The 24,449-nt window shown below is 40.3% G+C and overlaps 1 protein-coding gene across 1 annotated transcript in view; it reads right to left on the bottom strand.

The window, feature by feature from the left end:
* The window catches only part of GPR158 (G protein-coupled receptor 158), a 300,397-nt gene extending 276,646 nt beyond the window's left edge, over positions 1 to 23,751 (bottom strand). Inside the window, exon 1 of the mRNA XM_069547473.1 lies at positions 22,850 to 23,751. Within this exon, the coding sequence (XP_069403574.1) occupies positions 22,850 to 23,751 (902 nt within the window). The remainder of the gene's footprint in view (positions 1 to 22,849) is intronic.
* Positions 23,752 to 24,449: the final 698 nt, after the last annotated feature.

Below are 24,449 nucleotides of genomic sequence, written 5' to 3'. Positions count from 1 at the left end.
ACATATGCACATAAGACACTTGTATGTATGATAAAGGCTGATAGGAATAGAAACCTGGATCATTAAATAGATAAAAATAAGTGGATCCCTAGCAAATACCATGTGCAAAGGTGAACTCCCAGTGTTAAAGATCCAATTGTAAAAGGTAAAACTTTAAAGTATTAGTTGATTATAAGAGAATAATTTTGAGGCAAGGCATTGAAAGATCTCATAAATAAAACCAAGAACTATAAACTGTAAGGTAAAATTTTGATTAAGTAAATAACATCAAAAATGTTAAAAAATTCCACTCAAGGGGAAATATTATGGTCAAAGTTACCTGAAAGATAACAGATTGGGCTATATTGAACTGTCTAAAGTTGACAAGGAAATAATATCTAGAACCTCTTGAAATACAACAAAAATATAGAAATCACAATAGGAAACAGGCAAAGGCTATAAGCAAGCAGTTCAATAAAGAGCAAGCCCAACAAGTTTACAAGTACATGAAATGATACTTAAGCTAATCAGTAATCAGAGAAATGCAAACTAAAACAATAGTAAGATGTCACTTTACATTCATTAAACTAACAAAAACTTAGAAAGCTGTATAATGCCAAATATTGGCAGGAATATGAGGCTATAGGAGCCCTTATGCCTTGCTATTGGATATGTAGACTGATGCAGCTTGTCTAGTGAGCAATCTTGCAATATTTTGTAAAATTACATTTACCCCTCCTTGTGACCCAGAAATCCTGCACTTTAGTTTATCTCTCAAGGAAATTCTCACACAGGTCCCTAATGGGGCATATAAGCTTACCACAGTGTCACTGTAATGGCAAGGAACCAAAGACAATCTGTCCATCCCTGGAACTGGATAATTTCTACATACTATGTAGCAATATACCAGTTCCCTGGTGGCTCAGACGGTAAAGCGTCTGTCTACAATGTGGGAGACCCAGGTTCGATCCCTGGGTTGGGAAGATCCCCTGGAGAAGGAAATGGCAATCCACTCCAGGACTATTGCCTGGAAAATCCCATGGACAGAGGAGTCTGTTAGGCTACAGCCCATGGGGTCGCAAAGAGTCAGACACGACTGAGCAACTTCACTGTCACTATGCAGCAATAGAGTACTAGGCAGCAGTAGGGAAACAGACTGGTTGTATACGTAGCAGCAGGAAGAGATTTTTAAAACAGAATTGTATAAATAAAAAGCAAAATAATGAGAAATATAGAAATCATTTAACTAAAATGACTTATTTATAAATAGTACATGAAAGGAAGAGCACATGTCACAGGTTCATTGCTAATGGGGTAGGATCAAGGAAGAGAGACTATCAAAGGGGACAAAGAACAATTTCCTTTCTGTTTCCATATAACTGTAGAAGACTTTAGATTCGTCTTTCAATCATCTTTGGGTAACTTCCTCATTTGGGGCTTCTTGTCCTCAGAAATGCCCACCCAATGCTCTCTAATCATTTAGCTCAAACCCATCATTACAAGAAGTACAAGAGAATCAAGAACACAGTCTGATCGCCTCTAGAGTATCTTAAAGAACTTGACGACAGTCTGTCTCAAAGCAAGAAAATGTTCTCCTCCCCCACACTACTTTGCAGCTGACATGTCCAGAGAAGCCTGCCAAAACTACATAGTGACAAATGTCTTCCATCTGTCTGGCTTCTTGTTCTTGGAAGGCTTTTTGGTAATCAGGTCACACCTTCCTTGAGAAGATCTGTATATTTTTTGTGGAGAAAATAAGTTTTGTTTTAAAAAAAGAAAAAGAACCAATAAATATAAAATGAAGTAAGGTCAATCAGAATGTCAGTTCTTCACCTACAAGTATACAGTCTTTGTATTTTGGGGCTCTTGAAGATGATCCTTTTTCAAAGTTAAGTCCAGCACACATCTTAAAAGTGCTAGGGTTTAAGAGTTTGATAATAGATGATTGTCCTCCTGAAAAATGTATTTTGAGTTTGCTGCTTTCCCAAAAGTAGCTGACTAATGTCTTATTTTACAGTTTTCCTTTACTGGAATAATTTTGAGATACATTGTTTCAATTTTAAATGACAAGAGGACAGTTTATTTTTCAAACACATCCAGTCTTCTTTATATGACCTCTTTGAATATGGCCATTTCCAAATGGGGTAGAAACTCCCTTGTCAAGAAAACCAGTACAAAGAGATCACCTGTATTGACCCATTATTCAAATAACAATTCTATAAAAGAACAAATATTTTTATTCATTGATAGATGAGGAAAATAGGGTTCAGAAAAGTTATATAATATGTCCAAAGACACTTTTTTTTAATTGCTAGGAAGGAAAAATTAAGAACAAAGTGTATTCTGTCAGAGAAAATAAATGTGAACACTAGTCTACCTTAAAATATATAATAACAATGTTATACCTTGAGTTTCCTGGTGCCTCATTAAACAAGTCATTTATGTTAGTGCTTGGCTACACTATCTAAGTGAAAATGTTCTTTTTTGTTAGTAATTTTTTAAGTCATTAAATTTCTTTTTTTCTCTTAGTTCTTACTCATATAGCTCTTCAAGTCAAATTGTCTATCTAATAATGTGCAGTTTTTTATTCTGAATGACTTTTCTCAAGATCCTACTATTTTATAAAAATATTTTATAATGTTATACAAAAGGTACAAGCCAGCCATTGATAGTAATTTTTCAGAGAAAGATAGCATGTGCCAATTCTTTTGATTTAAAAATAATAACTAAGTAAGCCTATAAAGTACATTTAAAGTATTCCCATTGGAATTTAAATAAAGTACTTTGGTGGTTAGATGCCCAACTATGAACTAAATATAGGACTTACTTATAGGACTTACTTGTATGCTTTGAATCATGTGTTTTTAGTTATTATTTATTGGGTGCTTATTGTGTATTATATATTATCTATGCACACTCAAAACATCCTCATTGAACTTGTTATATGACTGATACTATTCTCCCTAATTTATATTACAACTATATATGGTCACTATCATTCTCCCTAAATAATGGTTGAGAAATTTGGGACACAAAGAGGTGAAATAGTATATCTAAGACACAAACCAAATAAGCAAAAGAACTGAATATGATGTCCATATCTTTAGGTATAAAGGTAATAAAACCAATCAGAAGACCTAAGTTTGAGTTCTTATTCAAGTTGGTGAATTGAGCATGTTTCTCTACCTCATCCCTCCACATCCAACTGTAATGGCAGTAAATAAATACAAGATGGAATGAGAAGAAGTAGTAGACCAAAGATTTGACATAATTCTCTGGGATCCTACTGATGATCAGCTGGAGTGGTGGCAACCAAGCCCAGGACATGCTCAGGAGAAGGCTGGAACAGAGGCGGAAACTGCTCTTTAAGTAGAATTTCCAGAAAGATTTTAAGCTCAGAGTCAATAGGTTTCAAGAGTGAAAGTAAAAAATGAAGCAGATATCAAGGTGATGAAGGATTTCAAGTTGGCATATCCTCTCCTTGTGTGCGGTGATGGCACTTATTCTCAAACTAAAAACAAAGATCTGTTCTATAAAGAGCTTGAAAGAAATGCCTAGAAAGAACTAAAACTTCTAAATGGTTATTAGTTCTCCCAGAGTAAAGATCTGCAGTGATCCAGAGACTGTGCACTTCCTTCTCAGGCATCCAAAAGTAAATGTTGAAAGACTGACAGTCAAGGGGAGGTATACTGAGGAACCTGGCCTATACACCTGCCACAGGAATCCATGCCATCTACCTATGTATGTTAACCTAGTCCCTTGGTCATAAAACTATGACTGACAAGGGTCATATTTGAGATGAATTGGTAGTATAAAGGAGAAGAACTGGTAAGAACAAGCAAAATAACTGAACCTATAACAAATAGCAATAGTTCACAGAACAGAATATAATCGATAGATATTTCAATTAATATTCTCTAAGAGAGTTAAGAAAATAAATGTACAATTATGAAAAAAGAAACAATCAGAGCAAGAAAGAGTTCATGGAAAGTAAGAGACTGCCAAATGAAAACTAATTTTTCCAAAAGGTTAAAAAAAAAAATCTTCTAGACTGTAGAAAAGAGAGATGGAAGATGAGAGAAAAGTAAAGAAACACAGGGATCAATCCAGAAAGATGAATGAAAGTGAAAGTAAAAGAAAGATGAATACCTAACTATAGAAGTTCCAGAAAGAGAAAATGGATAGCAAAAAAGTAGTTTTAAGCCATTATAAAAGAAAATTACTGAGTGGAAAAGTCTAGAAGGGCCAACTAAGTGGTGAGGTTGATGAATAAAAAGAATCACATCTAAACACATCATCATGAATATTCAGAACCCCAAGGAAAAAGAGAAGATCTTAAAAGTTTCCATGAAGAGAAAAAAAGATTACTTACAAAGATATAATAAATCAGGTTAACATCAAGTTTTTCACCAGCAACAATGAATGCTAAAAAAAATAACCATATCTTTAAAATTCTGAGAGCAAAATGACTTTGAACCTATAATTCTGTATTCAGACTATCAATCATGCATGAAGACAAAGACACTTTCAGACTTGGGAAGGCTTAGAAATTTTATCTTACACAGATTCTTTCTGAAAAAGTATTTGAAATTGGGCATTAAGGGGTGGGAAGAAAAGAACTCCTGAAATAAGAGGACTAGCATCCAACACATAGTTGAATCCAAAATTTCAATAATTTGAAAATATTTCCATGATAGTTATTCTGTAGAAGGCCTAAAGCAATTGGTACAAATTCTTACTCCTTGGAAGAAAAGTTATGACCAACCTAGATAGCATATTCAAAAGCAGAGACATTACTTTGCCGACTAAGGTCCATCTAGTCTAGGCTATGGTTTTTCCAGTGGTCATGTATGGATGTGAGAGTTGGACTGTGAGGAAGGCTGAGTGCCAAAGAATTGATGCGTTTGAACTGTGGTGTTGGAGAAGACTCTTGAGAGTCCCTTGGACTGCAAGGAGATCCAGCCAGTCCATTCTGAAGGAGATCAGCCCTGGGATTTCTTTGGAAGGAATGATGCTAAAGCTGAAACTCCAGTACTTTGGCCACCTCATGCAAAGAGTTGACTCATTGGAAAATACTTCGATGCTGGGAGGGATTGGGTGCAGGAGGAGAAGGGGACGACAGAGGATGAGATGGCTGGATGGCATCACTGACTCGATGAACGTGAATCTGAGTGAACTCCGGAAGTTGGTGATGGACAGGGAGGCCTGGCGTGCTGCGATTCATGGGGTCGCAAAGAGTCAAACATGACTGAGCGACTGAACTGAATTGAACTGAATGGGACTCCAAGAAGAATGTCTTCAACATTGTAACAAAAGCAATGTAAATTTTCTTTAACAAACAATGATTGATTAAGAAGTTGAATGATTTTAGAAGCAAGAAAGCATAGGACTCCTTTTTGTTTCTTTAACATGAAAAGGAGAGCATTAGCAACTGCATGGAAAGAAAATAGGTGAAAAGTTTCCATGCATATGTGCCCAAACTAAAGATAACATGATTTTGCACAACTGATCTAGAAAAGGGAGAGAAAATCCATTGGTCCTTGAAATTGGAACATTCTAAAAATGGCATAGATTCGTATATTCACATTTCAACTCTTAGAAGCCATTAATGGACAAAGCATGTTCTGTTTTTTTGTTTGTTTGTTTTTACTGCTGTGACAGACTGAAAATGTGATCATCTTGAATTATCTAAAAATGTTGCAATAGGATGAAGAGGGTAAAAAAGAAAACAATAGAAAATACTATTTAAAATTTATGGATAGAAAAATCAAAATAACCAAGAGAAAATTTTTAAATATAATTAATAATACAATAGAGTACAGTAAGAAGAAAATGCAATACAAAGAAGCTGAATCCCACATTTGTCATATCAGAAAAGCTAATGATGATTTTATTTCCCAAAATTCATAACCCCAGTTTTCCACTGATAGTACTCTTCATTAGAGATGCACGTCTACCTGTACGTCCTTTCCTATGATGCAAAGTCTTCCTCCTTCAAATTTGTGTCCAAATGTTTATGCTGTCTCCTCTGGCTTTTCCAATCCTACTTCTGTATGTTGTGCCTCTCACTGGCAGTTTCTGAGGCAGCCCCTGACCTGACATCTTAACCCTCACCATGAAAGGCAGTACTGACGTGTAAGACAATATTGTCACCCTGCTTTTTTAACTTATATGCAGAGTGCATCATGTGAAATGCCAGGCTTGATGAATCACAAGCTGGAATCAAGATTTCCAGAAGTAGCAACAACCTCAGATATACAGATGATAACTACTCAAATGGCAGAAAGTGCAGAGGAACTAAAGAGCCTCTTGATGATGGTGAAAGAAGAGTGAAAAAACTGGCTTAAAAACTCAACATTAAAAAAATGAAGGTCATGGCATCTGGTCCCATCACTTCATGGCAAATAGAAGGGGGAAAAGTGGAAGAAGTGACAAATTTTATTTTCTTGGGCTCCAAAATCACTGTGGATGGTTACTGCAGCGATGAAATTAAAAGTCACCTTCTCCTTAGAAGGAAAACTATGACAAACCTAGACAGTGTATTAAAAAGCAGAGACATCACTTTGCTAAAGCTATGGTTTTTCCAGTAGTCATGTACGAATATGAAAGTTGGACCATAAAGAAGGCTAAGCACAGAAGAATTGATGCTTTCAAGTCGTGGTTCTGAGAATACTTTTGAGAGCTCCTTGGACTGCAAGGAGATAAACCCAGTCAATCCTAAAGGAAATCAACCCTGAATATTCACTGGAAGGACTGATGGAGAAGCTCCATTACTTTGGCCACCTGATGCAAAGAGCCAGCTCACTGGAAAAGACCCTGATGCTGAAAAAGATTGAAGGCAAAAGGAGAAGGCGGTAGCAGAGGGTGAAATGGTTAGATAGCAACACCAACTCAATGAACATGAAACCGAGCAAACTCTAGGAGATAATGAAGGACAGAAGAGCCTGACATGCTGCAGTCCATGGGGTCGCAAGGAGTTGGACACAACTTAGGGACTAAACACAACAACAAAAATAAAAGATAACAAAGTAAGTCAGAAAACACCAAATGACAAGACCTGCCAGCCACGAGCTTCAGAGAGGGGGAGACCCACAGGAAGTCTTCCCAGGCATGCTGGTGAAGGAAAAAAAAATGCTTTGCCCCTGAGTTCTTCTGCTGTCTGTGTTTAGAGAGGGTCTCACTGTACAATTTTAAGCCAGGGAGCAAGAAAAGCACCCAGCTGGTTTTTACAAGAAGTTCTAGATTTTCATTCTTCAGCCTCTATTACTGGTTAATTATTTCAGTTTATTCATTCACAGCCAAGAATGGAACAACTATAGATAGCTTATTCTTTGGTTGAAATCCTATAAGAGAAGTTGGAAAGCCCAACTATTCCATACTTCCTGAAATAAGCAAGGCACTTTCAAATGGTAGTGAATATGGGAAGTTATGAATTATGGTACTTATATTTGAAAGACCAGTAGAACTGTTTGAGGAAATAGAATGTTTACATAAAGAGACCAGTTACAACAAGAGGCAGCTGCTCTCATGACAGTCCCTGTTTTAAAGGTGAGAAAAAAAAGAATAACTCACAATAAAGTGATAGAGAACCAGGATACAGCCTAGTGTTCAGTACCTGTGATCTCCCTGCCTTCATGACCTGCTAGTCATCCTACCCCTCCCAGGAGGGTCATCCACAATATTGGAAAGCTTCAGGTACCCAGCATAGCCAGCAGCCAGGTTTTGTGAACCACTAAAACTAAAGTTGCCAAGCATTTACAACTTTCAGTTCTTATTCTTAAAATCTTATAAAAGGAATTATATGCTTCAACCTTATCAAATTCTGTTTACATTTTCCCAAGTTTGTGTTTAAGTACCATCTGATTCTGAATTGTGAGGATTTTGTTTTTGATATAGATTTATCTCCTGCACAGGGTTTGGAGAGGGCCTGGAGAAGGCAATGGCACCCAACTCCAGTACTCTTGCCCACAAAATCCCATGGGCAGAGGAGCCTGGTAGGCTGCAGCCCATGGGGTTGCTAAGAGTCAGACAGGACTGAGCAACTTCACTTTCACTTGTCACTTTCATGCATTGGAGAAGGAAATGGCAACCCACTCCAGTGTTCTTGCCTGGAGATTCCCAGGGACAGGGGAGCTTGGTGGGCTGCCGTCTATGGGGTCGAACAGAGTCGGACACAACTGAAGTGACTTAGCAGTAGCAGTGGGAAGGTATTATCAGTCTTTTCAAGTGATCATGATACCCAGCCAAGTTTGGAATCAGTGAATAATGGACGGAAGTTAGCATTTACTTGAGGACTCAGGGTCTTTTTGTCTGTGCCTGTTATCTAAACTACAAGTTCACTGTAGCCACAGCTAACACAAGTGATTGTCACCACTTTCTTGGGTTTCAATGTCCTCATGTGTAAAAGTAAAAATAAGTTGGATTACGTGATCTCTAAAATCCTTTTTGGGACTTTTCAGATGACTCAGTGGTAAAGAATCCGCCTGCAATGCAGGAGACACTGGTTCCATCCCTGAGTCAGGAATATCCCTTGGAGAAGGGAATGGCAACCCACTCCAGTATTCTTGCCTGGGAAATCCCATGGACAGAGGAGTCTGATGTGCTCCAGTCCATAGGGTCTCAAAAGAGTTAGACATAACTTAACAACTAAACAACAAAATCCTTTTTACTTCTACAAGTCTGATTATTCAAAAAGGAGCTTTCCCAGGATATTTACTAAAACATTGTTCCCTTAAAGAATGCTCCAATTGTTATTTGCCTCTTTCTCAAAAAAGTGGAAAGACAGATATCTAAATAACTTTCAGAAGGCTGTATTATGAGAGCCTTCTCACAAAACTAATTATTAAGTCAGTGCCTGAAACAGCTTTCTCGAAAGTTTGCCTCATCCAGAAAAATAATAATATTCATCTTTCTTTTCATGAGCCTTGGACTCATCTCTTAACATTCACATCATTCATTGTCATTTCTCTGTAATCAGCACGATATACAGCTGCCATCTGCTCATTCCTTGCCCCTGCAGCTCACATGTATTACATGTTTATTGATGGCACAGGGGGAAGTAGTCATGCATCAGTTTGTGCTACGGTACTTTGCACGGTAAAGCCTCAACATTCTTTTCTATCATGTGGTCGTTGTTATTTTTTAAGGTCTCTTTTGATAAGATTCTAGGTCGTGGTGGTGTTCAGTCACTAAGTTGTGTCCGATTCTTTGCGACCCCATGGACTGCAGCAGGTCAGACTTCCCTGTCCTTCACTATCTCTCGGAGTTTGCTCAAACACATGTCCTTTGAATCATGGATGTGATGTCATCCACACTTCATCCTCTGTCACCCTTTCTCCTGTCCTCAGTGTTTCCCAGCATCAGGTCTAGACATTAATAATGTTAAAACTGCATCTTTAAATGTGTTACCATCTTATATAATGTCTATATGTCACTTATTATTCTAGGAAATTTCATTTATAATAATTTCAAATTCAACTCTAGTTGAATCAATAAAGTTAAAGCAGAAAAGAGCATTTTAGAGAATTCCTTGGGGATCCAGTTTTAGGGCTCCGAGCTTCCACTGCAGAGTGCCTGGGTTCACTCCCTGATCGGAGCACTAAGATTCTGCAAACCATGCAATGTAGCCAAAAACCAAACAAAAAAAATCATTAAAAAAGAGAAAACAGAGCATTTAAAAAATATATATTGTAAGCTATTAATATTCCTTTAATGGGATAAGCTCTGCATCAGCCCGATTATAGCTTTGACTTCTTGAGATAAGGCTCTAAAAGGCAATCACAATCAATTTTTTATAATGATTAAATCTTCTGGTATTTGATTTCTCACTACTTGCTAGAAAAGAATAATTCAGTTTTATCAGAACTGTGAAAGTGCTCCGTAATAAACAGCTTCATGATAAAGTAAAACACTGTTCCACAGCATCATAGATTGTTAATTGTTTTTCATCATTTCTTTCATCTCCATTTGTTCCATGTCCCCACTCCTCTCCATCCCCTACTTTTTCTCTCTCTCTTCTCTTGGTCCCCCCAGATTCATACACATACACACACACACACACACACACACATATTTTCTTTTCAAAATGCATCCTTTAATGAGAGATCTCGAACATAAGACATTTAACTATATAAGTAGCAAAACTATGCTTAGCAACAAAATCTGCAGATAATTTGGCCAGATGTTCTTTTTGAGCCTTAATGACATTTAAATATAAATTAATATTCCATTGATTCATCAAAATTTTCCATTTCTTAGTCATACCATTTTCTATATATGCAGTGATCTTATGTTCCAAACAAATAGAAATGTGATCTGACAAACTCATACATGCACACACACACACACAAATACATATAGAACTCCTGAAATAAGGATAGCCACAAAATAGCATTTTTATATGTGTTCTCTCTACACCAGCAACTTTCAGCCAGAGGCATTTTTACCCCTTAATGTAATACTTGGCAATGTTTGTAGGCATTTTTGTCACACTGGGCAGGGAGGTTGCTACTGGCATCTTGTGGGTAGAGTCAGGATACTGCTGAACAAGACAGCCCCTACAACGAAGGATTATCTGGCCCCAGGTGTCAATAGTTCTGAGGCTGAGAAACCCTGCTCTACACAGTGGTCTAATGCTTCAAAGAAGGGGAAAGCCAAATTCTTCATTCCATTCTATGCAACTGATTAGAACAGGAAGAGAGAAAACACACACCTCCATAATTCCATTTAAATCTCTTTAACCAAACTGGTTATATGGCTACACCACAAAGTTTTTCTTTCCACCCTGAAACCTCTAAGCACTTTAGGATGGAAAGACAGATCTATTCTCAGTTTATAAGTGGCTTTTTATCCTCACTGTCCTAGGCATTTCCCCCAGTATGAGTGAAATACTTTGCCAGATGGTGTAGGAAAGATTTTGATAATCCTTACCACACCTATTCTGAAAATAAAAGTTTCTGCAGCTTCTGGCCCCTTGTTTTGTATGTTTCACATATATTACATGTTTTAGTATAGCTTGTCTTGTTTAACAAAATTATTATGAAGACAAATAGCAATCTAATTGATATGCAGAAGTAAGGTTTAGATTTTTTTTGTTTTTTCTTAGGCATATTTTGCTGCATCTTGATAACTTATAGATGATAATAGAACTTTGTAGTTGGAGAGACAATGGAGTTTAATTTCCCATTTTCTAATATCCCAGTTCATCAGATATAAGATGCCATTGATCATAAGATGCATTATTAAATTCTGTACCACTAAAAGAAAGTTTCTGTCAATGGAAAATGGCATGCCCATGCCCTCAATCATAAGACACATCTCAATTTGAGTGACATCAGAATGTAGAAACGGACACAACTGAGCGACTTCCCTTTCACTTTTCACTTTCATGCATTGGAGAAGGAAATGGCAACCCACTCCAGTGTTCTTGCCTGGAGAATCCCAGGGACGAGGGAGCCTGGTGGACTGCCGTCTATGGGGTCACACAGAGTCGGACACGACTGAACTGACTTAGCAGCAGCAGCAGCAGCAGAATCTAGAAAAGGTACATCTTAGACTTGACGAAAATACATTATGCTACAGTACCTTTTCCTCTTTCTGAGAGAAAAGCCATGTGTTGTGTTAGCTTAAGAAATCTTTCCACAGTAATGCAATAAGGCATATACACAATGGATAAAACACATAAATGGTGAGAAAACTAGGGTAAGAAAGTAAACTAAAATCTTACATAATTCTAAGTTCCCTTTTAGGTTATAAGCAAACTGGGAACTTTGCTAATTGAACAAGATTTCTAGATATAAATGGGGTAAAGTTATAACAGATTTTACAATAAAAATTAACTGGATGTCAGTTAATTGTAGGTATCGATTAACTGTAATAGAGACTGCCTTCTTTAATTAAAAGGAAATAGGGATTCTGGGGAAAAATGATCTTGGGGTCAGATCACATTTAAGCTAATCTCTGTTTTCTCTAAATTCTACCTATAATGAAGGTAATAAAACTAAATGAACCCTGTGATTGCTTTGAGGCAATGTAACCTCCTTTGGTCAGTCATGGTTCCTATATTAAGTTTAGTTTTGTAGAAAATGGGTGGGCTGAGCAAGGGGGTACCTGAGAAAGACTTTTGGTCAAGAACATTAATTTTTCCTAAACTAAGGAAGTATTTTATAGAACAGCCTATCCACCTAAATCTTTTCATAGGTCAAGTGTTAGGAAGAATGACTGACCAGATAAGTAACTGCCCAGTCAAAGTAGAAATACCTAGAAAAGGATTCTTGCTAAAAGCTGAAAAATAAGATTTAAGGCTAAAAGACCAGCAAAACAAGCCAATGTATATGCCATAGCTGTGCTGGGCAAGGGCCTAATGATGCTATTAGCTGCACAGTCTCCCAAGAATAGCCCCAAGACCGGTGAAATGCCTGTTTGCATGTAGTGGCCATCAAGCTGCCAAAGCTATCAAAATTCCAATGTATTATTTTAGTAATTGCAATTACTTAAGATGGTGGAGGGATAGGACCACAGCCTTGTCTAGTTCAGTGAAACTATGAGCCATGCCGTGTAGGGCCTCCCAAGATGGATGGGTCATGGCAGAGAGTTCTGACAAAATGTGGTCCACTGGAGAAGGGAATGGCAAACCACCTCAGTATTGTTGCCTTGAGAACCCCATGAACATGAACAGTATGAAAAGGCAAAAAAGTATGACACTTAAAGATGAACTCCCCAGGACAATAGGTGCCCAGTATGCTACTGGAAACCAGTGAAGAAATAACTCCAGAAAGAATGATGAGATGGAGCCAAAGCAAAACCAACACCCAGCTGTGGATGTGACAGGTGATGGAAGTAAAGTCCGATGCTATAAAGAGCAATTTGCGTAGGAACCTGGAATGTTAGGTCCATGAATCAAGGCAGGTCAAACAGGAGATAGCAAGAGTGAACATCGACATTTTAGGAATCAGTGAACTAAAATGGACTACAATAGGTGAATTTAACTCAGATGACCATTATTTCTACTACTGTGGGCAAGAATCCCTTAGAAGAAATGGAGTAGCTATCATAATTAACAAAAGAGTCCAAAATGCAGTACTTGGATGCAATCTCAAAAACAACAGAATGATCTCTGTTTGTTTCCAAGGCAAACCACTCAGTATCACAGTAATCCAAGTCTATGTCCTGACCAGTAATGCTGAAGAAGCTGAAATTGAATAGTTCTATGAAGACCTACAAGACCTTCTAGAACTAACACCAAAAAAGATGCCCTCTTCATTATAAGGGACTGGGATGCAAAAGTAGGAAGGAAGACAAGACATACCTGCAGTACCAGGCAAATTTGGCCTTGGAGTACAAAACGAAGCAGGTCAAAGGCTAACAGAGTTTTGACAAGAGAATGCACTGGTCATAGCAAACACCCTCTTTCAACAACACAAGAGAAGACTCTACACATGGACATCACCAGATGTTCAACACCAAAATCAGATTGATTATATTCTTTGCAGCCAAAGATGGAGAAGCTCTATACAGTCAACAAAAACAAGACCAGGAGCTGACTGTGGCTCAGATCATGAACTCCTCATTGCCAAATTCAGACTTAAAATGAAGAAAGTACGGAAAACCACTAGACCATTCAGGTATGACCTAAATCAAATCCCTTATGATTATACAGTGGAAGTGACAAATAGATTGAAGGGATTAGGTCTGATCGAGTGCCTGAAGAACTATGGACGGAGGTCCGTGACATCGTACAGGTGGCAGTGATCAAGACCATCCCTAAGAAAAAGAAATACAAAAAGGCAAAATGGTTGTTTGACAAGGCTTTACAAATAGCTGAGAAAAGAAGAGAAGTGAAAGGCAAAGGAGAAAAGGAAAGATATACCCATGTGAATGCAGAGTTCCAAAGAACACAAGGAGAGGTAATAAAACCTTTGTCAGTGATCAATGCAAAGAAATAGAGGAAAACAATAGAATGGGGAAGACTAGAGATCTCTGCAAGAAAATTAGAGATACCAAGGGAACATTTCATGCAAAGATGAGCACAATAAAGGGCAGAAATGGTATGGACCTAACAGAAGCAGAAGATGTTGATGAGATAGCAAGAATATACAGAAGAACTATACAAAAAAGATCTTCATGACCCAGATAACCATGATTGTGTGATCACTCACCTAGAGCCAGACATCCTGGAATGCAAAGTCAAGTGGGCCTTAGGAAGCATCACTACAAACAAAGCTAGTGGAGGTGATGGAATTCCAGTTGAGCTATTTCAAATCCTAAAAGATGATGCTGTGAAAGTGCTGCTCTCAGTATGTCAGCAAATCTGGAAAACTCAGCAGTGGCCACAGGACTGGAAAAGGTCAGTTTTCATTCCAATCCCAAAGAAAGGCAATGCTAAACAATGTTCAAACTACCACACAATTGCACTCGTCTCACACTAGCAAAGTAATGCTCAAAATTCTCCAAGCCAGGTTTCAACAGTATGTGAACCGTGAACTTCCAGATGTTCAAGATGGATTTAGAAGAGGCAGAGGAACCAGAGATCAAATTGCCAACATCTGCTGGATCATGGAAAAAGCAAGAGAGTTCAGGAAAACATCTACTTTTGCTTTATGGACTACACCAAAGCCTTTGACTGTGTGGATCACAACAAACTGTGGAAAATTCTTCAAGAGATGGGAATACCAGATCATCTGACCTGCCTTCTGAGAAATCTGTATGCCAGTCAAGAAGCAACAGTTAGAACTGGACATGGAACAACAGACTGGTTCCAAATCAGGAAAGGAGTACATAAAGGCTGTATATTGTCACCTTGCTTATTTAACGTATATGCAGACTACATCATGAGAAACGCTGGGCTGGATAAAGCACAAGCTGGAATCAAGATTGTCATGAGAAATACCAATAAGCTCAGATACTTAGATGACACCACCCTTATGGCAGAAAGCAAAGAACTAAAGAGCCTCTTGATGAAAGTGAAAGTTCAGTTCAGTTCAGTCGCTCAGTCGTACGACCCCATGAATTGCAGTACGACTCTTTACGACCCCATGAATTGCAGCACGCCAGGCCTCCCTGTCCATCACCAACTCCTGGAGTTCACCCAAACTCATGTCCATCGAGTCGGTGATGCCATCCAGCCATCTCATCCTCTATCGTCCCCTTCTCCTCCTGCCCCCAACCCCTCCCAGCATCAGAGTCTTTTCCAATGAGTCAACTCTTTGCATGAGGTGGCCAAAGTATTAGAGTTTTAGCTTTAACATCAGTCCTTCCAGTGAACACCCAGGACTGATCTCCTTCAGAATGGACTGGTTGGACCTCCTTGCAGTCCAAGGGACTCTCAGGAGTCTTCTCCAACACCACAGTTCAAAGAGGAGAGTGAAAAAGTTGGCTTAAAACTCAGCATTCAGAAAACTAAAATCATGGCATCTGGTTCCATCACTTCATGGCAGATAAATGGGGAAACAATGGAAACAGTGAGAGACTTTATTTTGGGGGCCTCAAAAATCACTGCAGATGGTGACTGCAGCCATGAAATTAAAAGATGCTTGCTCCCAAGAAAAGCCGTGACCAACCTAGACAGCATATTAAAAAGCAGAGACATCACTTTGCCAACAAAGGTCCATCTAGTCAAGGCTATGGTTTTTCCAGTAGTCATGTATGGATGTGAGAGTTGGACTATAAAGAAAGCTGAGCACTGAAGAATTTATGCTTTTGAACTGTGGTGTTGAAGAAGACTCTTGAGAGTCCCTTGGTCTGCAAGGAGATCCAACCAGTCCATCCTAAAGGAAATCAGTCCTGAATATTCATTAGAAGGACTGATGCTGAAGCAGAAACTCCAGTACTTTGGAGTTTCTCCAATACTACCTGATGCAAAGAACTGACTCATTGGAAAAGGCCCTGGTGCTGGGAAAGATTGAAGGAGGGAGGAGAAGAGGATGACAGAGGATGCGGTGATTGGATGGCATCACCAATATGATGGACCTGAGTTTGAACAAGCTCTGGGAGTTGGTGATGGACAGGGAAGCCTGGTGTGCTATAGTCCATGGGGTCACAAAGAGTCAGACACGACTGAGCAACTGTACTGAACTGAACTGATTTTAGGAATTCTGTTTAAAATAACTCTGAACATCAATCCAGAACTGAATAGAGAAAACAAACAAGGCCCTAGTGCTTCTGTACAACCAAGTACAAAATAACACCAACAATATACTTCTTGACATCTCAGTGCATTACATTGTAATCATAAAACAGTGTGTGTTAGAAAAGGGTAGCCTTAAAACCCTGAATGGTGATCAACCAACTGATGCTTTCATGAAGTTGAAAGTAAAATTTGACCTATCTAGCATTTGAGGCTATAAAATCAGTCTTGTGAGAGCATTAGTTCTCTCCCCAGAAGGTAGGCCTAAACTCTTGTCATTTATTTAAGTCTTGGAAATCCCATTTCTGCTACCAAATGCTGAAGGCATTATAATGGCACGATAATGCTGAACAAATCTAAATAGCCTTCTTTGAAGTTTTAACACCAACTATAAAGGGAAAATCAAAGACAGGTTGTTTTTTAAAGTAAGTAAGGAGCTTCAGGATGCCTCAACATTGATTACTTAGAAATTACCCACGTATACTGAGCCTCTTGGTTTAGAAATCTGTGCAACAGCTTCTTATTGACTTTAAGTAAATTTCAAGGGATCTTTCAACATCTAGAAACTCAGATCATATTTATTCTTATTTTGAATGGAATTTTCATTTCCCTTAACAAATATATATATATATTTAATTCAGTGTACAATGAGAGGGCTTTCTTTAAATATCCTATTAGCAAATCACCATGATAAAGTCAAACACTGAACATATGTGAACATGATCTGCATTTAAATGAGCATACAATAACTGGTTTCAGTATTACAATCAAAACTTCAAGAGTTAAAGTGACATATTTAATGTACATACAGTCGCAGATTTCTAGATTATAAGGAACCCAACAAGTCACCTAGTATAGCCCTGTTTAATTTATAGAAGAAGAATCAATTAGAAAGGCAACTGCTGATAACTAATAAGGACCTACAGTATAGCACAGGGAACTCACTCAGTACTCAGTAATGGTATATATGGGAAAAGAATCAAAGAGAGGCTGGATGTATGCATATGTATAACTGGTTCACTTTGCTGTACACCTGAAACTAACATAACATTGTAAATCAACTACAATAAAAATTTTAAAAAGAAAAGACAACTGCTGCCCATAGCAATACAGTAGTCCAGGATGTGGTCCTTTCCTAGGGCCAATATCTCCTTTTTCCAAGGTCAGTATTTCCACCATGATCCACTGTAATTACAAGCCTTCACAATAATTAGGAATGAAACTAAACCATTATATAATTATATATTACTATAAATCATGTGAGTTTAATACACCTAAAATAAGAAAGTGTTCAGTTGAGGACAGTATTTAGGAAGACAGAAGCTATGATATGAAATGTTTACTGAACTTCCTGTGGGATGACAGTTCATTTAGTCTTTACAGAATCCCAAAGGAGATACACTTCACTGTTCACAGTTTAAAGATTGAAACTCAAAAGCCTCAATAACAGAAGTCCATCTAAAAACTATTTGATCTACTACTGAGGTAGACAGCTCTGTGCTGTTCCTGTAGGTTACCCTTTTCACCACTACCAGGACCCAGAAGAGAGACAGGATATGTGTGGCCTAGAGCAAGATGGTCATTTCTCTTGCCCTCTTTTGTTCCAAGCAGAGATCTGTACCAAAATCTCTGATGGAGCTGTGTGGGCATATGTTTGTGAAGGAGAGAAAGTAAAGTAACCCCTCAGGAGTCAGTGACTCAGTGACAACAATGTTCAAATAGCATTTCCACACTATTGTGGAAAAATTCAGATCTAACATTCACTTGGTGTCCTCTTCTTCTGCATACTACTCCCCCATCAGTCATCATTTCCACAGGGTACTGCATTTACGTGTATGAACCCTGTTTCCAAAGCCTCTTTACCCATTGGATAGGTAGTTTCAGAATTCACAGGACAAGGAGTTACAAAGGTATACGGATGTCATCAAGTCTGTTTCCACATTAGTTGTGCAGAAAATGATTTCCAGACAGGTAATACAGCCAGTCTGAGACAAAGCTGGGACTTGAGGCAAAGTTCTAACTCAAGTCTAATCCTCTTCTCCCTATGCAGCATACTTGACTATACAATTGGCCAAAAGCACAAGTGTCTGTCATGTCTTTGACCAAATATATTAATTATTTCAAGCCAATATCATGTTTTTAACAGCAAGTTGAAAGCAAAATTGGTGATCAAGAACCTAGGGTAGTAAAAAGACAATACAAGCCTAATAGCTAGATAGATCCAAGTTTGATTTAACCTCTTTAATTTACTAACTGGCTGCCTTGGTAAGTTGCTCAGCTTTTCTGAAGTTGTAACTACAAGAATATTGTTGTTTAGTCACTAAGTTATGTCCAACTCTTTGTAACTCCATGGACTGTAGCCCAACAGGGTGGCTCTCTCCATGGGATTTCCCAGGCAAGAATACCATTTCCTTCTCCAGGGGATCTTCCCAAGCCAAAGATTGAACCTGCATCTCCTACATTGGTAGGCGGACTCTTTACCTCTGAGCCATCAGGGAAGCCTACCTGAGAATATTAAGAATTAAATGCAGTAGGATATTTATAAAGCATCTGATCCATAGTAGATGCTCGATATATTGGTTCCCAGTCATTCTAACTCACCCTAAAAGAGCTGTACCACTCTTAACAAATTCCTTTATCCCTTTGGGTCTCAGTTTCCTCCATTGTACAATGAGAAGAGGGGGAAAAAAGCAAATGAATTCCAAAATCCCTTACAACTCATCAAGTATGAATTAATTCCCAAAGCTTCCTTTACCTTAATTTAAATTCAGCCAACACTAGGTACCTTATATTCATCCTTGGCAATGTTTCTGTGATCTCAAAGATTTGGGATCCAGCTCCATAGTACTTTTAAGTTCCATACGGAAAAATTACTACACAAAACCAAAGGACTTAACTTTAAAGAAAACTCTACAAGGATGTCACAAACCTATGTGATAAATAAATACAATTTAGGGTATGTCTTAAGTTGTTACTCTTTTTTCTCTTTTTTTTTTTTTTTGCTGGGAAAGAAGATGAGAACTTAAGTGTTGATACTATAAGCCTATAATGGTAGACTCAGGACCCATTTAGGTAAAGCAGCTAATGTCATTTTGGGGGTAAGAGAAAAGGAAGAGCAATAAAATTCTCTTCCCATGTGAGTCTTATGCTAGACCTTAAAATTTAAGAAATTTGTGTCATTCTGAAGCAGAGGGGAATAAAATTTATTCTGAGAGGTGTTTTACAGTGATAGGCATTAATATAAGAAGATAGTTGACCATGTTCTCCACAATGCTTTTGAATTTCATGTTTCAGATTTACATTCTCTTTAAATAATGTATAATTTAAATGCTTGAGTCTTAAAAGCAAGACCTGGGGAAATATTAACTGAAATTAAATGAAAATCTTAACTGCAAAGTTTCTCCTCTTCTCTTCCATGAGGAAAGCGTTATCAGTAGATCTTTTTGTTGTTGTTGTTGTTGTTGTTATAGAGAAGGCATTTTGCACATATTGGGTTGGCCAAAAAGTTCGTTAACATTGTATGGAAAACCCCAAACAGTTTGGCCAACCCAATAACACTCTATAGGTTCAAAATATATTTAAAATAATGATTAGAGCTCCCCGTCATGGTTTCCCAAAAATTCATTTGGGGTTTATCCTGTTACCATACCTGTACAATATTATTCACTTATAAAATTTTAGAATACACATCTTAGATGATAAAACATCAATAGCATCAAAAACTTTTGCCTTTTATTAGTATGAAGAGACAGAAAAGGCCCATTGAAGTTTTCTGAAATGTGTGAAAAACTGTGATTTTTTTTAAAATCAAGAGCTGTGTTATATGGGCTAAATTTTTGGTTCTAAAAGGTGACAGAGAATAAACTATGTTCTTCAATATAAGTTGTGTGCAGAAGTCCAGAGAGGTCCATATACTTTAGGCATGCTGCTGCTGCTGCTGCTGCTGCTGCTAAGTCACTTCAGTCGTGTCCGACTCTGTGCAGCCCCATAGACGGCAGCCCACCAGGCTCCCCCGTCCCTGGGATTCTCCAGGCAAGAACACTGGAGTGGCTTGTACATTAGGCATACATATACATATGTAGCAAGCATAGTGTGAACCAGAGGCAAGAAGGCCTAGATCCTGTTTCTGCTGTTGTTAAAAACTTGATGTGTGATTTTTGGACAAGTTACTTCACCTTTCTTATCTGTTTCTTTATGAAACAGGAGGGACCATCTGATCTCTCCCAAGATTTCTTCCAGTTTCTATAAGCTGTGTGAATCCTCGATACGGTACCTGAGTGGCACAGGACATGCGGCAAAAGTACTCACAGGAAAGCACTTACTCTGTTCTTCATGCATGCTGCTAGGAAGAACCAGATTCTGTAGAGACCCAGACACTAAATGGCCTGGCTTTGTGCCTTGGTTGAAGAACACCATCAGTGACTATGAAGGCACTTAAAGAGACTCAGCCAGAGGAAACAAACTATTTTCTGAACATAGTCCAAAAACTCGGTAGGGTCATGTGAACCCTCACGACCTCAGACCCCTTGTGTCCTCAGCCTTTTATCTTGACTAGCAGAAAGGCCTGAGTTCATTTAGACAACGTATGCTTTCTGAGCCTTATGAGAAATAGTTCTGAGAATAAATGGACTCATCCCCAGTTCCACATCTGATCCTTGAAAATACATGTATTTTTATGCATCAGCCACAATATACATGGCACTCCTAGGACACCTAGACAGAGTTTAGCACAGTGATTAAAAGTATGAAATGAGCTCACATCCTGCCTCTGCTACTATTTAACTGCTGCATGATCTTGGGAAAGAAGCTTCAGGTTCTGTTTTTGTAAAATTGGGAAACTAATAAAACCTAACTCTTAGGGTTGTTGTGAGGATTAATCAAGATAATACATGCAAAGCAGAGCACAGAGCCTAGTATAAAGTATATATTAGTTAAGATGGGTGGACAGATGGATAATATAGATAGATACATGAATACACAGATGGATCTTTCAATCCTGGGAGCTAGGACTCCCTGAAAAGGCTTATGTGAAGGCTGAAAGCAATTTTTTGGCAATGAATGGCATCTACTGATCTTTCCTCTTCTGAGAAAGCAATATAGCAAATACTCAAACCTGGGATCAGCTCTGACTAATAGGATCCTGCAGAAATTAGGAGGAAATAAGATTATCCTTAAAGTAGGAAAGAGTTATGCTGGTTTAAGACAAGATCCTTGAAAGAGAGAAACAAAAAAAAAACATTTAATGTGGTCATACAATGTCAGAGAAAAGGTGTTATTTTTCATTCATGTCATCTCAAGTGTTGCCAGCATTAACAGCTACAGAATTTTATAATTGGGTGTCTCCCTAGAGACTGTCTATCGCTAGTTTACCTCCCTTACTTGATAAATAAGTAGCTGAGGGCCAAAGAGATCAAGCAGATTTCTTGAGGTCATTCAGCAGTAAATGACAGTGCCAAGACAAGTAAGTGTTCTGACTCCTCCCATTCACCCACCCAGTACTTCCCCTGGTATCTTTCACCAGGTTATCATTCTTTTATGTGCCAGCAAGGCATTAAAACACATACAAGTGCCTCACTTTTGCCCAGTTTCCCAAAAAGTACAGAAGCAACCTTTACCCTCAAAACCTTCTTCCCATTGGGAATGGGGAAGGGTCCCAGTTAATCTATGGCCCTCTCCCAGCCCCTCTTTGGAATCCTTTCTGTTTCTCACTTTCACTCTTAAGGGCTACTTCTAAAAGTTCTTCACCCCAAAGATCAGGCACATCCCAGGGCGCAAATTGCCCCCTGCTAATTTGCACATTCTCATTTTCCCACAAATGCAGAACTACAGAACTATTAAGTCTCCTGAGTTCCCTGACTGAATTCAATGAGAACTGATCCCTCCCTTCCTAGGCTAATTCAATCAGGTTCATTTATAAAGGGTGAGCACCTGAAGAGCCAGAGAACACTCGAAGTTGCTTAGTCGTGTCCGACTCTTTGCGATCCCATGGACTATAGCCTACCAGGCTTCTCCATCCATGGGATTTTCCAGGCAAGAGTACTGGAGTGGGTTGCCATTTCCTTCTCCAAGAGAACGCTTAGGTGTGCCTAAACAAGAGGAAGAGCGGACCAGGGAATCGGAGATGGATTGGGGGAAGGAGGGAGATGAGTAGAAGGAGCACACAGAGCAAATTGCAAAGTCTGGATCTGGGAGACAGCTATGCTGCTGAAACTGACTCACTGCTGAGGGTACAGAACTGCCGCGGGATTGACTGTTTTCATCATGCGCTCTGGTAACTGACTAACAACAGACTGACGCCCCAAACCGCACACGTAGGAGGAAGCAGGCGGAGGCTATCCCGAAGTTGCAGAAAAAAACGAACTTTCTTCCTGCTTCCTTCTCTAGTCTCATTAGACGTTCACCAGTTTGCGCCTGGCTAGCATGCCCTGAGCTCGCCAGGTTTCTGTGCATCACCCCTAACGGGGAGCCCCCCTCCCCGCTCTCCCGGGGGTTAGAGAGAAACAGGGCATCTCTCCTTGCAGGGAAACTGATTTGAGAGAAAAGCTTTCGTTGAGCGTCTGAAGCTGACAAACGCGGGGCGCTTCTTGTCCCTAAGCATTTGCGGCTGCTGGGGTGTCCCTCAGCCCAGGTCTGGGCTTTGAGGGTGGGAGGCGTAAGGGTCACAGCCAAGTGTTCCTTCTCCACACTCACAGCCACCCGCGAAACCGGAAGGAAGGTTTTGCCTTTTATCTTTTTACCCCGCCCTACCTGAATTCCGGGACCAGGTTAGGCTGCAACCCGTAGAAAGCAGCGGAGAGAGTGACCAACCACCCAGGCTTGTAACTGCCATTCTCGCACTCCAGGTAAGGCGGAGACCACTTGACATGGCTCTTGTCCCCGCTCAGCCCGTCCCTGCGCCGCCAGCTATGGCCCAGGCCCCGTGGCCCCTGATTGGAGCCGCGACGGTGTAAGTGAGTCCTCCACTTGCGCCGGAGGCCGTGGAACCACTCGGTCTCCAGCGTGGCGTTGGCCAGGTGGTGTGCTGAGGAGGACAGATCCTGGAGCAGGATGCGACTCTCCTCGCGCGTGGCCTGGAGGAAGACCTGCGGGGCCGGGGCGGACAGCGACTCGGTGCTGAAGGTGATGGCCGCCCGGGAGATGCTGGGTTCACCCTCTAGGAGGCTCCGCACCAGTGCTTGATACCACTCCAAGTCGTCCTGCAAGTTCTGCTCCCGCGACTTATTGCTCTGCAGCATCATGTTGAGGAAGTTGGTGGCGTGTGTCAGCGTGTCCAGCGCCCCGTGCAGTGAGGGATGGGAACTGGCTAGGGCAGGCGACTTCCCCGGCAGGCCCGCCAACTCGTAGCGGCTGGAGCAGTTGGCTCGCTTCAGCTTGTGGGAGTCCCCGGTGTAGAGGTAAGAGGCCACGTCCATGGGCACCTCCTCGGCGAGTTTCTGCGCCAAGATGGTGCCGTCGGTGGAGCGGCTCCAGGGAGCAGAGGGGTCTGAGGCAGAGGCTCGAGCCGGCTGCTGGGCGTGCTGCTTCGCCCTCAGGGTCCTCTCTCGAGGGGAATCCGGCCGACTTGGAGCTTCGCGGCTGGCGCCAATAGCTCCCAATCCGAAATGAACAAGCAGAAGGCAGGAGAGGAAGGGGTAAGCCATGACTCCCATCTGCCTCACAGAGCGGAGAGGAGGTAACGGGAGGAGTCACTTTTTAAATTGTAGTCGTCAGTCTGTCAGCCGTAAGACTTTGCTAGGGGTCTTCCCCCTTCTCCAGCAGGCATCCAGTCCAAAAGGACTTTAAAATAGGGATGTTCCGAAATATGCCCGGCTGACTAAGCTACCGTCACAGGAAATCAAATCACCTGTGGCAACGCCGGCTGCTCCCGCTCCACAATGGGTCGGCTCAGGATTACGCACCTCGCAGCCTTGAACCGAACAGGTTACATCCCCTTTTGCAGCCGGCAGCTATAGTTAGCCTGCTTACGTCTTTCCTTCCACCGCCGCTCTCATTGAGGTGTGTTCAAGAGCTGCTGCTGCTGCCGCCCCGGCCGCCGAAGACGCTGCTCCATCATCTCACCCGTGGCAGGTCGTTCCCGCCTCCTGGCTCTGGCTCCTCCTCGTTCGCTTCGCCCGCAGACGCGGAGCGCGCGCGCACAGACCGGCACCGCGAGCGCAGGGGCGAGTCCCAGAGAGAGAGGGTTTCTTTTAAGACGTTTGTCTCTCCAGACGCAAGAGGGTTAGGCAGCTGGTTAATTGGAGTCTTTAGGTTTGGCCACAAACCACACTGCTGCCTCTCCCTGCTCTCGGGAGGAAAGCCGGTTTAAAGAGGCAGCTTGGCCGCAACCAGCCCTTGTAGGGCGGCTTCA

The sequence above is a fragment of the Ovis canadensis genome, chromosome 13 (genome assembly GCF_042477335.2).
Source record: "Ovis canadensis isolate MfBH-ARS-UI-01 breed Bighorn chromosome 13, ARS-UI_OviCan_v2, whole genome shotgun sequence".
Taxonomy (NCBI): Eukaryota; Metazoa; Chordata; class Mammalia; order Artiodactyla; family Bovidae; genus Ovis; species Ovis canadensis.
This window is presented reverse-complemented; position numbering and strand designations above follow the sequence as displayed.